At 38.3% G+C, this 18,577-nt stretch overlaps 1 protein-coding gene and 1 long non-coding RNA gene across 3 annotated transcripts in view; both read right to left on the reverse strand.

The window, feature by feature from the left end:
- Positions 1-8,300, reverse strand: part of grin3a (glutamate receptor, ionotropic, N-methyl-D-aspartate 3A) — a 37,698-nt gene extending 29,398 nt beyond the window's left edge. The window contains exons 1-2 of the mRNA XM_088435900.1: positions 7,569-8,300; positions 611-1,329 (exon numbers count right to left, since the gene is read on the reverse strand). Of these exons, the coding sequence (XP_088292026.1) occupies positions 611-1,329; positions 7,569-8,300 (1,451 nt within the window). The remainder of the gene's footprint in view (positions 1-610; positions 1,330-7,568) is intronic.
- A 3,567-nt stretch (positions 8,301-11,867) lies between these two features.
- Positions 11,868-18,577, reverse strand: part of LOC148411640 (uncharacterized) — a 33,681-nt gene continuing 26,971 nt past the window's right edge. The window contains exons 2-3 of one of the 2 annotated variants that reach the window (XR_015868004.1): positions 16,836-16,885; positions 11,868-13,722 (exon numbers count right to left, since the gene is read on the reverse strand). This is a non-coding gene — a long non-coding RNA (uncharacterized LOC148411640). Of the gene's footprint in view, positions 14,397-16,835; positions 16,886-18,577 lie in introns of both variants that reach the window. The other variant, XR_015868005.1, reaches the window with a different exon arrangement.

Here is an 18,577-nt window from a genome sequence, read left to right on the forward strand (position 1 = left end):
GTGAAGCTTCATGAGCCACTTTTTTCAGTCTTCTAGCTTGTGGTCTTTGTTTAGAAATAAAGGCCAGTGCAATGGAAATGCATTTAATTTACACTGGATCTTGAAACCAAGAATGACATCTACAATAAAAAAAATAAAAAGTGGTTCCCGAGCCTCTATTCGCGAATATCTACCATACAATATACCAAATTGTCTTCAAATGCTGTCAAATGGTTTGGAAAATGCTTGAGTGACAAAAAAGGTTCAGGTTGTCATCATTTGTGTATACCACTTGTTTAACCAAAAACGTAATCCCCAAGTGTCCATAGTGGCTACTGTTGTATTTATTATTTACAATATATACATGTCTCATGTCAAAATGTTGGTTTTGCTAAATTTCACTATGCAGACGACACTGTTTTGTATTTCATCATTAACAAGCGCAAGGACATTTGCCATCTGTCTTCAGTGGTATTCACCTGCTCCTTGTAGTAAATTCTGATAACCAAAATCATAGGCTGCATAAAATCCAGGAATGCAGATGATGTTTATCAGATTGATATGCAAAGTAAAAAATGATCTCATGAAAGAGGGGACAAAGATAAAAATCAATATGGTGACATTTCCTTACCTTGTTATGTATTCCCCTGAGCTGCCGTTGCTCTGTTGTACATCCATACAATTTGTAGTTCCTGGAATGAGCGCCAGGGCAGGATTGTCTCGAGCTGCGCTCCCAATGGCCCGTGTCACCAGCTCCAACGAGTCTTGAACATAATGATCCAGGGAAGGGGAGGCCATAACCCCGTGAGCCAAAAGTCCAAGGGGTAATCCTTCTGTTCTGAGCTCGGCCACATTCTGGGCGTCCCCTAAGATCCAGTGGAATTCTGGAAGCGTCATCCGAGTGGCCATCGCCCACAGGCGACGCACCTCGCGAATCTCGCACCCAAAAGTTACCACCCCGACCGTGGACGAAGGCTCTCTCAGAGCCTCCAGCTGCCGCATAAGAACTAGCTGCTGGTCCGCCTTGGCAGAGGAAGCCGAAGCAGATGAAGACAAATGATGGGAAAAAGTTGACGATGATAACTCTGCTCCTGTTGAGACGCCTAATGCGCCTCCCGCGTTTGGTAAAGAAGACGAAGGCAGTGCCGAGGTTGAAGTTGTCAAGTTGACAAGAGCGCCCAGGTGGAAACGGCTGTTGTTTTTGATGAGGAAAATAAATTCACTTATGTTCCATTCCTGGCAGAGCAACACACTTATGTCCCACCAGCCATTCATCATCAAAAGCGAGTAGAGGAGGTGGTGTGCCGGAGCCTCAACTGTCCGCATGGCCATTTGGAAATGAAGAGGATTCTGATAAAAGACAGGAATGGAGGGAAATTATTAAAAGCCATTTCAACTCATGCGTTCTTGGAGGTTCACGTGACGTAAGGTTGAGTTTCAATGAAAAAAGGGAATTTTGGATAGAGGGAGGACCACAAGTCTCTTAATTTTTTTAAGGGACTTGTAAAATTGATGGATAAATAAGAGAGGAATGCAAATGATAACATTAAGATGCTGGCAGTGATAAACAAATAGTAATAAGGCAGATAAAATGTTGGAAAGGGTCATTTGGATTTCATAGAAGGCAAGAAGATGGGTGACACTGGGAAGGGCTGAGAAATGAAAGGTAATTAGATAAGGGGTAACTATGGAACTTTACAGTATGGGATATGGGAAGGCGAGCGATGGGTGGAAGATGAGGCATCAAAAACAGATGGAGTGAAGTGGAAGCGGAAATAAAAAATGGGTTATGAATCCAGCCTTGGAATTACTTTCCCTCTTTGAATTCAATTTGTTCCTTGAGACCAGACACAGAGGTGAAAAGAATGGATTTTCAACCTCCACTTACCTGCTTCTATGAATATCATTACTCACATCACAAGTTACACTACATGTATTTATGGCAAAGAAAAAAAACAAAAAGAAGGAAACATGTCTATTCCATTTCATGATGTTGTTCACACTTTATATCTGCTAACTGTTGGTCAAAATGGAGGGTTGATATTTTAAAAAAAATCACTTATGTTAAAACAGTGACTATGACTTGGCAGTAGTACCATGTAATATGTCCCTATCCCATACAAAATGTGAATCTGCCACTGTGAAGAAAACATTTTTGACTGCCAACTTGTTCAAACATACTGTATTTGCAAATTGCAAATGAATAAGTTGAATAAGTTGCCAGGAAAGATATGACCACATAAAAAATGTCACACTTTAGAATGAAAAGAATATTCCGGGATCTACCCAATAATTCGGGCTAGAAAATGATTTATCTCCACTTCACTCGCACACTCTCTACCTTAGTGTTTATACACTTTATGCAACCTGTGAAACAAAAATCTATCAGAGCCACCCAAAGCTTTTAATCACATTAGTGACTCCATATGCATGTAATGATTCTTCATCTGCTTTCTGTACATGTGGAGATGGATGACTGTGCCAATATAAGCATCAGTTACAGCAATTAAACAAGCTGTTTCCTGATTAGAAGAACTGTTTGAAGATAAACAAATGACACTACAGTTTATATGGGCCTTAGATTCTAACAGCTCTTCCCGAAATGCTCAGGGTCCGAATCCAACCCTCAGTGCATTGTGAACGCTTAAATCTGTTGACGTCAAGAAAAGAAGATGGGGGAGGGGAAAAAAGAAAAGCTCTGCAGTGCAGATACCTGTTAACGTCTTCGTATGAGATGGGTTAAAAATCCCAACTGTGTTGTCACTCAGCTATCTTGCCTCAATTTCCACACAGTGCATCCATCAGCTGTGATGTGACGTGAGAGGAATGTCGCATTCATTGTCTCAGTGAAGGAACTGTCATTACCAGAAGCCAGCTGACAAATCATACTGTTAATTATTTGGAGTGATTGTCCCCACATTAGATGATTAGTTACTGAGACTGTCACAGTTGATTAAGCGAGGTTTCTTAACACTAGCTGCTTGACAAATATTTTCTTTTTTTTCAAATCCATGCATTTAAAACGGATGATTGTGATCTTTTCTAGAGTGATGACCATTTTCAAGACTTGGACACGTTTGGCTTAATATCAAAGTTTGTATTTTTATGCTGTCCTAAAACCTTGATTCTGTTTTGCCCCAGCTGCTTCTCCATCATTTTATGATAGACTGACAAGTGAAAAGAACTGATGCCTGACTGGCTTGCAATATGACCCAGATGTCGTGTGCCAGCTACTTTTCGCTGGCTTTATTCTGAGTTTCACTAAAGCTTTTTTCAGCATACAAGTCAAACATCCATCAGAAAATTTCAAAGATGTTCAGGGAATTTGTACTTAACAAGCACAAATAGTAATTGTTTAGGAAATCATAAGAAACAATCCATCTAAATCTACTCTCTACTCGCGATTAAAAAAACAAAAACAAAGAAGCAAGCATAAATCTTTTAAAAATAATCATTGAATTAATTAATTGTTTCAGGAAAAGATAAGCTCATAAAACAAATTTTATGTTCACCAGGTTATTTCATTTAATTTTTACAAAAACTCAGATTCTTCTACTTGAATGGTTCGACCCAACGTTTTATTTTCCTCTCGTTACCTGTCAAGTAAATGATTTATTTTTGTGAACTTATCTCTGCAATGATCCCAAAGAATGACACTTTATGTTGTTTAGAATTATTTTAATTTATTTATTTCTGATTATTTCTTTATGGGAGCAGGTTTGACACTTTATGTTCATTATTTTTGTGGGAACACATATTTAAAAGTAATTAAGTTAATGATTTATTTTTGTGAAGAGATTTCTACTGTAATCCCAAAACAGGATGCTTTATGTTTAATATTTTTCTGTGAACAAATATTTATTTATGAAGATTTCTTTTTGTAGGTCTGACACTTGATTATTTTTTTGTGGACAAATATTTATTAATAATTAATAAAATTCCGAAAAGATATTTCACAGGGGGTACATCACTGAAAAAAAAATTGCAAACCACTACTCTATGCAACCACACATCCATTATCTGTCTGTTAATGTAGACATCCATTTCAAGCGTTTTTTAGAAAAAAAAAGTGTGGAAGTGGGGATGAAAGAGAAACACACACTTTTGCTCCTAAAAGTGGCAATTGTCCCAGAAGCCTTCAGCCACTGTGTGTGTGTGTGTCTGTGTGTCAATGTGTGTCTACTGTGTGTGTTCTATTTTGAGCTGTGTGCACGGAATATCAAAAACTCTCCTGGTGATGTGCAATGACTTTCCTGTCAGTGCAGTTTAACAGTGCATTTAGTTGCAATAAATCAATTGAATTTATGTGTCTAAACGAGGATGGACGATCAAGTTACAGTGCATTAAGTTACTAATCAAGTGATTAAGTTTGACTGCGTATATATTTAGCTAACATTTGTCGACGTTGAACTGTTTTGATCATTAAGGTGAAAACCTAACAAGTGGATTTAACATGAGAATATTCCCACTTCTCTACATGTGGGGTTTGCGAAATGTGACAAATTTAAACAAAAGACCAGCCAATTATAGAGCTAACATAGAACCAGCCGCCCTAAATCAGTCAATCCCAAAAACATTTTTAAGATTTAAGTACTCATTTATATTTTCTTCAAAGATGTACAAGTGTTTTTCCAAAGTGTTAGTGGCTGGTGTTAAATGATTTAAGTAGAAAAGTAATCAATTACCTTAATTAATGTAATACTAAAGTAATAAATTCCAGTGGTATGTATTCTTCGCATTTTCCCACATTGGAAAATGATAAGACTGTTTCTGGAATGTTTGTGAACTATATTAAAAGGAAAATGATATTCTTTCCTCCCCATACATTACTGAAAAAGTTCCAAGAGGCCACTAGGGCGGCGCTATGGACATTTTCAAATTAATCAGGCAATTACTTTAGTGACTTAAAGTAATCAATTTTAGTACTTCAATGACCTAAAGTACAGTACATATGGTAATTCATTAATTTAATACTTAACTACATAATAAAATCCTTTTTCTGGACCTAATTGCGTCATGTTTTAATTTTGTACTGAATTATATAATGTAATCAATTCCTTTAGCACTTAATTCATTCAGTACCAGCCAATATTAGAACCTTCCTTTATCAAACACTTGTAAAAGTAGAGATAAGTACCTTTGCTTGAATGTCTGAACTAAAAAAAAAAAAAAAGTACAAACGTGCCTTAGGGATTGAATGGGTAAAGTGTTTTATCCAGATTTCTTTTTTGCCATCTGAATGGCTTTTAAAGATTATGTGAGTCTCCAACAAGATCAAAGATTTAGGCCTCTGATCAAACTCTTGACATAGAAATTTTAAGTCAGTGTTTAGGCTAGATAGTTGCACCAGATTTTATTCCTAAATTTACCAAGGTATTGTCGGACAATTATATGATTGCTATTTGGAGGGAACGTCAATTCTCTGTTCCAGCATGACCGGTCAAGTCCACAAAGACAGCGAGTACTTTAGGAGTAATTCGGGGTTCCGGAAAAATTAATGTAGGACCCCAACCGCAAAAAAGACCTTTGTGTTGACATTGAAGAGACATTGTTGAAGAGGTACTCTCTCAGGTTAGACATTGATGACCAAAATCGCTGCAGAACGTCAGATAATGCCAGTGGTGACTATAACTGTGCAGACATTACCAAGGAATGTGGGTATTATTTACTGAGCTCTGAAAAAAGCAATTTTGTGAACAGAAAAAGTCTAAAAATTATTTGCTCCTTGAGTGACCTGTGTTTAGGTTCTCATTGATGGCTCAGGAGTTGTATTTATTTCAGTTTACAAAATACTGGCAATTTATGTTTATTTAATTACAAAATTGTGGATTTAATTCACAATGCACCTAAGGGCACCAAAAGGAGGGATGAGGAGAGGTGAATTTGTTGCTCTTTTTGGTTTTTGCAATTACATTTTGCAACATCCAGGCAATGGCAATTTTGGCAGTGACTAAACAATCATAAAATGCAAAAAAGTCCCATTTTATATTTTATTATTTTTATGTGTAATATGTTAATCATCAATGGAGGGGCACGCCAAATAAATCTCGCCGAGGGCGCCACATTGGCTAAGGCCTGTTCATATCTATGCAAACACAACACTCATAATTAAGTGTCTGGCTGTATGATTAATAGGCTCGAATGAAATATCACAAGTACAAGTGAGAAATTGCAAATGGAAAGTTTGAGCAGGTGGACTGTGCAATTTGTTTCCCCAAACAGCAAAAATACATACATTTACAAAAACTGGATAAACACAGTAATCAGTGACCATAATAACTGCATTATCTTTTTAATGTCCACAAATCATCTAATTGTTACACCCCTAAACATATCCCCAAGGGGGAGGGTAGGAAAAAGATGACTATTGTAGATGAAAGCCCAACCCTAAGGCGACATTACAGTGTGTTTATGAGTGCATGTGTTCATCTTCCTCAGACTTTGCTGTCTTGTAAAAGCACAACAGTGGAATCATTAGCTGCTGGATGATCACCTTCAATCTTCTATGGAAACAGAGACAACCCTTTTATCCCTGCAGGTGCTACCTGTTTACAACAGAGATCCAATGCAACCATCCATTCAGTTTCTATACAACTTATCTATACCAGGGTTATAGATGAGCTGGAGTCCATCCCAGCCGTCTGTGATTTCTCAGCCAATTTTACATGCATGGGATATTCTGATACTCCTTGATACATACCACACGTTATTTATATTAACTCATTCATTGCCATTCAATCAAAATTCGTTTTAACAAGGCTGGTAATTAATCTGTTGGCTGCATATTTAAATGTACATGATATAATTAATTTATTATGCTGCATGAAATACTGATTGTACATGGCTTGATAAAAGAATGATGTATGCATGCATGCATATCTCTGGCCACCCCTCACTGAGGTGTTAGGTCAGCCTGGCCAACCCCAGAAAACTTTCTTTCTGCGCCCCTGTCTGACACTGTTTATGATTGTGATTTGTGATTGTGCTTTCAATGGTGAGGACCTACTTTAATTTAGCTCTACATGACAGGACCAATAACAGGAACACCTCTCACTATGACGCAGTCAACCTTTATACCATCCATTCATCCATTTTTTTATACTCGTTATCCTTGCTAAGGTGGGGGTGAGCTAGAGCATACACCAAGGGTACACCCAAGATTGGTCAGCAGTCAGTCCCAGGGCATCCATAAGACATTACTGTACAAGCATTTACACTCACATAGTCATTTAGAGTCTTCAATGAACTTAAAATGCATGTTTGAAAAGTCGAAAGAAGCCTGAGCTTACATGTCACAGGAAGACCAGATTTGAACCCGCAAGCTCAGAACTGAGGCAGATGTGCAAATTGCTTGACCAAGCTGTGAATTGACAGTTTGGTGGTGTAGTATGAGGGTGACCCATGTGAGTCTATTTGATGATGTAAATGTGATGTAAAATGGTGAGTTTGTGTAAAAGTGCATAATGGACTTTTTTAGTTGAGGGATGACAGTTTTACATTCATATTAGATAATGCCAACAAGTACTGACTTGTGTCATTATTATTATTATTATTATTATTATTATTATTATTATTATTATTATTATTACCTCACTTTGACGCTTAAACTCTCTGGGAAGAACGCTGAGAACCGGCACCCGAAGAGCTTGAGACACGAACTCCAACTTGACAAACTCGTCACGGTTTCGCGGAAAGGACACCACGGCGGAGATGCCCTGCACGACCACCGTGTGACACACGCTCTCGACAAAGGACAGCGGGTCCTCGTCCTCGGGGTTTCCCGGTGAGGTGAAGGAGAAGGCGGGCAGCTCTCCAAGTCCCGAGCCAACCGCCATGACCAGCTCCAGTGACAAATTGAAGGGAAGAATCCCGGCTCGGTTCACAGCCTCCACCGCGAGCAGGATGGACTCCCTGGGTGCGAATAAACGATTATCCCACGATGTGTTCTCTTCCCGCTGCCGTGCGTGGATTTTACCCCGATTGCCAACCCGCTGGCTGGGAGCGGAACCTCTACTCCGGAGGCTTCCGAACCCCGACCCGGCACTTTTCGCAAGCTGCTTGTCCACGTGCGCACGTCCATCTCTCGTCTCCGGTGGAGCCCCCGTGTTATTCCAGGGATCGGAATTGCTGGCGTCGGGCAGTAGGCGAGGATGCACGTGGAGAACCCCCACCCGAACCGTGTGGCCGATGCGCTTCAGAACCTGGCACGGCTGCGGGTGCGAGTACGAGCACGGCAGCAAAAATACTATTGCGCACAAGAATATACACAATGATGAGCCGGTACCATTCACCATCATCATCATCACTCCCATTTTCATCATATCCAAGCTTAATCGGACGCCCGGCCCGTCCGCAGATCGGCCCAATACAGGGGCCGCTCTTTCGGTGCCCCTCCCGGGCCCCACAGTGTGGCCCTCGCGAGCCGCTCAGACCAACTGCAGCCCCGGATCCGGCTCCGGTTCCACGTCCAGATGCAGGTCCACCTCCCGGCAAAGTTGCGCGTTCCTCCACAGTCTCAAACAACAGGCTGGAGCCGCGCGCAGGCAAGCAAATATCCCCCAAAGTGCCGTTTTTCATCTCAAAAGATTTACATCATTCAAGCCTTAAGGCGAGTGAACAGGTTGTTCCATCAAATAACATCTTCGCATATTGGACGCCAGGAAGAACTCGCAGGATAAAAAAAGACGATATGAAGACAGAATATGTCCATTGCGCATTAATAAACATATTCCAAAAGAGTGGAAGCCCTCTTTCATCTTGTTGGCACGGGAAGAAAAATCACCCATTTTCATCCGAAGCGCAGGGTTTTCTTCAAAAGCTTCAACAGGTATTAAAACGTGTACATGAAAAACACATTTTCCACTCAGCAGAGCGCGTATTGGCAGGTTCGAGTCCACGTCAAATTATGACACTGGTGCCGGCACGAGAACGCAGTGGGTTGGCTCTTCTTGCGAGGAGGTTTAACCCTCTACTGGCTTTACCCATTTCCACCCCCCATCCCATCCCACAAGAGTCAGAGAATGGGTGAATAGCTTATGGACAAAAGTATTGGGACACCTGGACGTGAAGCATTTAGCTGTCGCTTTACAGCTACTTGTCTTTTCTTTGTCAATTCTTAAAGTCATTTTTCAAACGTTTTTGCATAATGAATTACTCTATTTATTCCAAAATACAATCATGTTTGATTAGAACACAACAAAATGCACCACAAGCGTTTTCTTTTTTTTATTTGTTTTTGTATTTTTAAACTGCCTTGCAATTGGCTGTTTTACTGTGTTAACATGTCCTATGACAATAGTGGGAAACTACAACTCAGGTGCTAAACACCACCACATAGCAAGCACTGCTCAATAGGAGCTTTTAGCTTGCAAAAAGTAGGCGACATGCAAATCAAAAGATCACAACAAAATCAGCAGCCCTGAACCTAACGTAAACTGTGACCCAGATTGTTGATGTTCTGTCTTGAAATGGAACTTGAAATGGCACTTTGATATGAAGCATCTATAGGACTGATAAATCCCCTAGTGTGACTTCAAAGGATGGGCAGGAAGACAAGGAAGAAAATACTTATTCAGTTGCAAAAGAAATAATCTTTTTTTTTTTTCATTGCCGAGGTAAAGTGATGACTTTTTGGGCAACAGGTGTGCTCGAACAAGTGCACGCAATGGGCATCAAAGTCAAATGAATTGTCATATCTAGCGGGTAAGAGTGACATGTTATGTCACGCATTAAGTCCCAGCTGCAGGCACTGTTCAGACCATCTAACCTCTACGCCTAATCCTATCTCTGAACTCAAGCAGAAGGTGCTTTTGGGCTGAGTGAAAAACTCCATGTGGAAAAAACAATAAAGCTAATCTACGCATGGTTATACAAATGACAATTTTGCACAGGTATGTGATATCCAAATGCCAGTGCTAAAAATAAGCAATATCTGTGGATCGTGATTGTTATTTCGAAAGTTGTTGGAAGTGGCCGAGTAGAATTTCAGAAGCTGTGTTTGGCTAGCTGAAAAAGGTAAATGGCTAGTCTGAAGTTGTTTGTCTGTTACAGTTTTTGCCCGGGGCTCTTTTGTCACAAGCATTTCATCTGATGCGGTTTTGTTGGCAGTCATGTTGTCTGATGGTCGATGGCGTAATTCAATAGACTAGACAGAAAAACAAAACCTATTTGCCCTAAGTCCAATGGTGCAATTCCATAAAACATTACATATTTTTTCCCCTGACATCTGATGATTTTTAAAATGATGTCTGCTACTGTGATCCATAAACTTGACATATGCATCTTTGAGATCTGTTGCCTTTTCACTTTGACAACTGAGGATGCCCGAAAATGTCCATCATATTTTCTAAACCTTGTTGTAGTTGTTAGTGTTATGCAGATACAACTGTTAGCTTTGTTGAATTTTGTTTGTTTCTTAATCTTCATTATTTTTCACCTGCTTGTTGTGTAATTGAAGCCGTCTTGCTTTTCTGCACAACTGCCATTCTTTTTTACAGCCGCTAAACAGCTGTGTGAGCAGTTAGGTAGTTAGTAATTAGATACACTTTGCAAATGAAAATGAATATGTTCATTTCTTTTCTACAGTACAGGAAAACATTACTAAGAGAGTAACATTTTATATTTCATTGATTTCGTCCCACATTCTAGAAAATCTTACTTGAAATAATTGGTTGTTTGTAGTATGGGATTTATTCTTTCAGTGTTATAAAAGAGTGAGAAGCACTTATTTATTCCTAAATATGTATTTTTATGAATCTTTTATAAGTATTAGATCAGGGGTGGCCAAGTTCGGTCCTCAAGAGCCACAATCCAGCCTGTTTTCATTGTGTCTCTTCAACTAAAACACCTGATTCAAATGATTAGCTCATTAGCATGCTTTGCACAATCCTGATAACGACGCTGATTTGACTCAGGTGTGTTGGTTGAAGAGATACATTGAAAACAGTCTGGATTGTGGCTCTTGAGGACCGAACTTGGCCACCCCGGTATTAGATAATCAATCCCAGGTACTCTCCGTCTAGCTTTCTGAAGCTAGTTTGTATATGTATTTATTTATAAGCCAAATAGTTGGAATGAGACCTCTCTTTACTCTAAAATTTTAAAACTAATCTGCAAATTTGTAAATCTGGACTCTGTAAATACATACAAATACTTATTTGGGATTCAATGAGTTAAAAATACATATATGCAAGATGTAATAGAATTATTAGGTATCGTGCTGAGTATTTGTAAGGGCACTAATGAAATTACTGGTTCCTGTTCCGTACTCTGAAAATAAGCAGCCATAGGCACATCACTACTACTGTGAAGGCGACCTAGCCTTATTGACGCCACAATTAGCTACAGGTGCCTGGAATAAGTCTAAAACGTTGGCAACCAGCCAGAATTGACAGTTGCTGCTGTTAGAAGAGCTTTCTGTCGGACTGTCAAAAGCAGCCTAAGGCCAGTCATTCTCCTGGCCACTGAGGGAAGCAACCAAACGTTGTTGGCACAGGCGTTAATGCTTTGAAGACCATCTGGAGGAAGCTAGCGAAGGGAAGAAGACCAAGCAGAAAAGAACTGCCCGTTGACAGCTGGAAAGATTGAATACGAAAGGATGTTTTACAAACATTTATGGCACATTGTGTCAAGAGTCGAGGTTGTGAGAGAGCCCAAATACAGGAAAGCAGAAATGCATGACTCGGGAGCAGAAATAAGCACAAAAAGTATTTAATGAATGTGGAGTACTCAGAAATACCAAAAAACAAGACTCAAAATAACTACCAAACATCAGGAGCATAACAGAAAGAAAACCATGAAACACAATACAATCACAAAAGCGGGTAATGACAAACACTGTGAGTGTCACAGGCATGACTTTAACTTGTAATGAGATAAAGAAGCAGGACAAGAGGTCGAGAGATAATTCTAGAAGCAAGGGGAATAATGAAGGCTAACAAATGAGTCATGACGTGATCAATGATGACAGGTCTTCATAGGTGAGGGTGTCTAAAGGTTGTCGGAAGCAATTCACTCATCACTCACAATGAAGTCATGGACACAAGAAGAGGCGTTGCACTTTAATGAATATTTTGTCACAATGCTGGAAAAGGAATACATGTCAATGTTTCTCGTTTTAGGTTTATAAGGTGTATATTTATTCCCCACAAATTGACATTGCTTATTTATGGATATCAAATTCAAGTTAAATACATTTTGACTCATTCATTGCACTGGCTTGTGCCTTAACACCTTATAATCCAATGCGCCCTATACATATATTGAAGTTTCTAAAAATAGACATGTTCATTGAGACTCTGCTCTAGAATCTGGTGCACCTTAGAGAAAAATGAATGTTCTTAATTTTTGTTGTTACAACTGTAAAAACCTAAAAAAATCTTTATGAATGTTCAACAACAGTTTAAAGGTCAGAACAAAAAAGGATGTCAAAAACTGTGTCATTCTTATCTATTGGCAGCTTTACTCTTTGTTTTCCCTGTTAATCCTTTAAAACTTCCTCTTTTTTTTTTTTTTTTCTCTGTCTACAGTGTTTCGGTCACCCATTTTAATCCCATCACCACCCACTTTAATCTTACTGCAGAGAAGGTACACCCCTCTTTTATCACAATCCCAAAAGGTTTCTGACCTTTATTTCTGGTTCAATATTTTATTGTACACCCATATGTGGATTTTATGTTTGTATATTCTTTTTTTACTTGTCAGATTTGACACCGTTTTGCCCTTGTCTACCCTCACACTGCATCCTGTGTATGGTCAAAACTGGGACGTCTGCAGATGAGCACAAACTGTTTTTCGGGAGTCCGGGTTTGTTTGGATTTTTAAACATTATTTCAACAGGAAAAAGTCCCAAGGTTCAGGGTGAAAATATTGGTAAAAAGGAACCTTTGTTAACTATACGGGCAATGAAAAATAAATAGGCTCTGTGGCTTTTTCACAAAATCCAGCGAAATGAACATATTAATATATTGTAATTCTAAATTTAATTACCTTTAAAATGATATACAATACATGGAGGTAGCAAGCTCAGGAATTTGTGGTTACAGCAATTTGAATTGTTTAAATCCATCGTTTTGGGACATTGGGACATTTTCATACACTTGCACATTTGTACCATTGGGCTGCTGTTAAATGAAAGTCAAGACCATAAGCAGGTGATTTTCTTTAATTTATTTATTGTTTGTAAAAATCCCAAAACGGACAGCTTTACAGAAAAGTTGTATTATTGCCAATAACTCAAAACTATAATTTTCAGAATATATGGCACGCCTTTATTAAAAAGTGCACTCTCAAGAAAATAAAAAAAACATTAACTCTGCCGTAGTCCCCAAAACATACAGGACTACTTTTATGATTAAAATCCTTAATGAACCAATTTTGAACTTGTAACCAGATGCAAATCACAAGCCTGTAATGCGTGCATGACACCTCCATTTGTGCATCCCATTTGACACATTTGTGCTCACGTTAAAGTATTTAAACACTTGACCCTAACTTTTGTGGCAAGTGACAATGAGTAGCCAGCCAATAGACCTACAGCCAATTACTGGCAAAATGCCAATGTCAGGGTTGCATTGTTTGATATAACAATTTGTTTGTCTTGGCTGAGACTGCTGAGTTCGCTGTCATCCATCTCTGTGTGAGTCCTCTTGCTTTATAGGGACTCTGTTGACCTTTACACCTGCCATCCTAATTCTTCCATGGCTCATTTCCCTCTCCAGTGTCAGGGCTCATGACCAGATGAAACTTGAAAGCACATATGAGGATAAACTTCAAGGTCAGAGCGCTTATGTGATGCACATCTGCGCGTTTGATCACAGCATGGGTCAGCAGAGAAGAATCACACACAGATCTTTCTACGGAGGGGTTATATGAACAGGACAAGACAGGCCACTGAATTCTTGGACGGTTCAGTCGTGTAGAGTATTTAAGTTCCACACCTTTAACCAGGTGACAGCTACAACATCTGCTTTGTACAAATCCTTTTATAGAACCTGTGGAGGTCATTTTATGTGTCTTGCAGATTAGGTGTAAATCAATAGCGTGCACTATTTGGACAACTCTGCTTTGCATGGAATCCCTGAAACAGTTGAGCCACGAGTAAACATGCACTTTTAATTGCTTAATCCGTCTTCATTGGTTAGCTTTGCGCCCGTAACTTTAAAATGACTTTCTGCCATCTCGATGCTTTTTTTCACTCACAGCTAGTATATGAAAAATATTTTAGGATTTTCAGCTCTTTTACTCCAGTGGGGTTTTTCTTCTGGTGAAAATCAATGTAGATAATTCAGATTAATCAGGAGCAATGAGAATTTCGTTGTGTATCCAAATTCACATTTCAACATTGTTTTAAAATGAACGACAAAGAAAATGTACTTCTGAGGTGACTAAAAGGTGATGACCACTGTTGAAATTTCCACCTAAAAATTGAGGAACAAAGGAAGATGATTTAGAAGGTTTTTGAATTTATTGTCACATAACTAAAAGAAACAAGCTACAATGTTAAATGCATTCAATAGTGCTAAATTCTGATTTTATTAGAAATGAAGTTGTAATTTGACCATGTGACTGCTATGGGACCTTAAAGTTCGAATTTCCTAAACTGACAAACACAATGTGTTTGTCATATTTCAGAAGAAAGTTAAAACCATCATCATGTGCACCTTGTAAGTAATTGCTTTTGCAAACATCAGCGATACACGAAGTGAGTCACTTGTTACATGAGCTCATGTGTATCTGATGTATCTAGCAGGGAGAAGAAAACGCTTATACTGACACGGTTCTGTGGTCTCGGCTCATGCTGATGTTAGCGTTATGCTAATCAGATGTATGACTCGCAATTTAGCACACTGTGTGCAACACATTGCCTTACTTTACTTCACAATTATCCTCGATTGCAGGCAATTTGGTGGAGGAAAATAATTAAAATAGGGAACTTAAATATTTGTGAAGTGTAGAAGTTCTTTTTTGTTTTATGGTTGAAACCACACTGCATGCTTGCCACATCCACACAGTGTACACACACACACACACACACACACACACACATATATATATATATATATATATATATATATATATATATATATATATATATATATATATATATATATATATATATATATATATATATATATATATATATATATATATATATATATATATATATATATATATATATATATAAAATTGAAAATATAATAGAAACCAAGTCACAAAGCAACGGATTAGTGGGTTGGGCTCATTCTTCCCCTGCTGAGTGGAAGATATTTGACAAATGAAAATAAATACATGACTCAGGACTCAATACATGTCAGGAGCCACTTGAGCTCAGCCTATCATGATGATTATGATGATGCACTGCAAAGGAAGTAATGATCTTACTTTGCAGATAATAATAATTTATCAGCTATGAGCTATAAGTAGAGAACATCATGTTATTTTGGGATTAGTTTATCATTAGATACACAAACAAGAATTCTTTGACTGCTGAATGGCAATGTCACAGTCATATAAATAGCTAATATTTTTAGGGACAACACCTGCAGTGTCAGCCGATCCAATGACATCGTGGAGTCTCGTATTTCAATGAGCCACTCGAGTCAGCACATACTTCATTTCTCGGGATTTTTCTATTTTTTGTTTTGCACAGGCAGAGGATTACCGGCTCGGCAGGATCGCTCCCCGTCGAGATAGCTGGACTGAAATGATCACATACACGGTTTCCTTTTTGGAATCCCCATTCCAACATTCCTCTCTCACCAGCAGGCTGTGTCAGCCCTTCTTGAAAATATCCAGCCATTTTCTTTGTGACTAATAACTGTTTTTATATGTACGCACAGTCCTTCCCTGCATTATTCCAAAAGCTTTCTTTGGCAATTTCTAAAATAGCTACAATTAAATGTGGAGTTTTATTCTCTGAACCATCAACTAAGTATACCCACAAGTTATTTAAATACTGGCAAGTCAATTCATGTCCAGCATCCACTCATCATTTATTAATTTCAAACTTCCCAGGAGTATGTTACGGTAGCATGCAGTCATTCGGACTGTCACCTAAGTCATTCATAACTCACAGGGAAAAACAAAATGACTGAATGAGAGCCTTGCTGTTTAACGTTGGCAACAAAACAGTAATTAGGAGGGCAACATCAGTGGATCTCTCAGAAAGATTTTTAAATCAAAGCTTTTCAAATACACGGGCATGGGAGTGAGCCAAATTTACCAAAGTGCTTTTCGTCTTTTTTTTTCTTAAATTCTGAGGAGCATTTAAACGTGAAATTATGATAATTGACAACTAAAACCAACAACTGGTAATAGGGCTGCTTACAGGTATACGTAAAAGAGCAAGCCTTGCTTTCAAAAACATGTTTCGAAATCACATCTTGATGATATGCTTGTCTTTCGTTTCAATATGTATCATACATTTATGAATAAGAACTGTAATTCAATTTTGAAAACCAAAAACATCAGCAAAACATTTCTGTCTTTTCAGATAGTGAATGTGTGCTTCTACTGACTTGGTAACAGGTCAATGAATGGAGGAAAAAAGTTAGTTAGTTCTCACCTTCAGTCTGTTCAATACCCAGTTGGGTATTGTAATGCATTCTCATTGCACCTTTAATTGTCCAGATTTTCTAATTTGCGCAAGAAACGAAATAAAAGTTTACGAGTGCCGTGGTGGAATCATTGAACTGCTCATTGGACCACTGTGGCAGTAATCATCTTCCCCTCACTTGCTATATTCTATAATTAACCTGCTAAAGAAAGCCATAGACAACCACTATGAAAAGATGGATGATGCCTGTTCGCTCTTCAGCTATTTTAGAAATGCGATATAACAACATAGAAAAAATTACCTGAGCAATCAAGGGGAGGCGAACTGCTGATAGTCTCACATTCTGGATGCCTATAAAGAACACAGGGGACACAGTTTGGTTTTGTGTCAATGAGGACAAATCCAATCATAGCATGGAACAGGTGTTCCTTCGAGACAAAGATATAGTCAGAAACTTTGCTGATGTTAAGATTGTTGGTAGGATGAGATATGCAGTGACCAGAAAATGTTTAATGAATATATCTGAATAACTAACCTGTATCTCACATACTCTATCAAGATAGAAAAATGAGATAAGATGGAAAACTGAAAACATCAGCAAATTGAATTGTCCTAGAAGTGGCCCCTCTGCACTAGGATGAAAATGACACTCAATCATTCAGTATTTTGCTGCTGGATGGAATATTTTCACCCCAATCATGCTGTTGATGTTAAAAACAAATAGGGGGCAGATTGTGGTAATGCATCGGCCTCATAAATGCCTTTTCACTGCAATTAACTAATTCCTTGCCAGCTATTTCTGACACAGTTTTACCCTAATATTTAAAAAAAAATACTATGTTAATATGTTCATGGGATTGAAAATCTGGACTATAAAGGCTATAATTGCATTTTTGGAATTGAATGACTTAATATGGAATCATATCATTGCTGTCAAAGTTTGTTTTTTTTGTTCTGTGACCTTGACATGAAAAACAATCTTTTTTGTTAATGTGCTGCTCTTAAAGCTATATTTGACCCCACTCAGCTTTGATGTTAGTGCACATTATTTTCATCACTTGCAGTCATGAATAATAATAAAAAAAAGCTTTTTCTTGTATGCCCAAAATGTCCATTTTCTATTAATGCATTGCAGGGCGTATTTTTTCTGTTAAGACCTTAGCTAGACCTTAGCCTGACTCTCAAAAGACAAAAGAAGCCAACATTAGAGTACCCGCTGTTTTCAAGACTGTATCAAGAGTAACTTCAAACAGAGACATTTTAATATTATCATTGAAAATATTAATCTTAATCAAACAACATTTATGTTTTTGTAATCAATATTCTGCCTTACAGGCTGTGTGTTCATATCTGGTTTTCCCCATGTTTGCATTGATTTTGAGCATCTGCGCCATCAAAAAGCAGACGCACTCCCATGGTCAAGGCCCTTCAGAACCTGATGTTGATGTACAAAACATAAGTTGAAGTCGATCACTTCCAAAAGCCTTTCATATCAATAAGAAATGCTCCCTGGTCAACCTGTGAGTTGTGAATGTGCAACCTTGAGAAACATTTATAAGATTTTACAGCATCATCTATGGTCCTTAACACTTGCCAAAATTGTTCATAAATTTGTGAAAATAAAAAATCTAAGTTAAGCTCTTACTCAAAATGCACACACATTCATCCTCTTGATAAATTAAATTAAATTAAATTAAACACCGTTTGGAAAAACCCCTCTATTTCACGAGTTGAAATAAAAGTGTCATCATTTGATAAGCGCATAAACATCACGTACAGGAAATTTCATTTCTAGGTTGGAAAATCTGTGATTTGTGTGCATATCTGCACTAGACAGACAGGTTGAAGACATGTAATTATTCAGGCAAGGAGCGTGATGTCCTTATTGATCTGTGAGGCTGTGCAGGGACTCTCTCTATTTATCCTGTCTGTGTTATGGGACACAGAGGCACTCAACTCCATGATTATAGACCTGGAAACAAACTACACAACAGTATATGGACATCATGCCATTGTCAAGTGATTTGGGCACTTGCTAAATCA

The sequence above is a fragment of the Hippichthys cyanospilos genome, chromosome 15, assembly GCF_059441005.1.
Source record: "Hippichthys cyanospilos isolate Australia breed blue-spotted pipefish chromosome 15, RoL_Hcya_1.0, whole genome shotgun sequence".
Taxonomy (NCBI): Eukaryota; Metazoa; Chordata; class Actinopteri; order Syngnathiformes; family Syngnathidae; genus Hippichthys; species Hippichthys cyanospilos.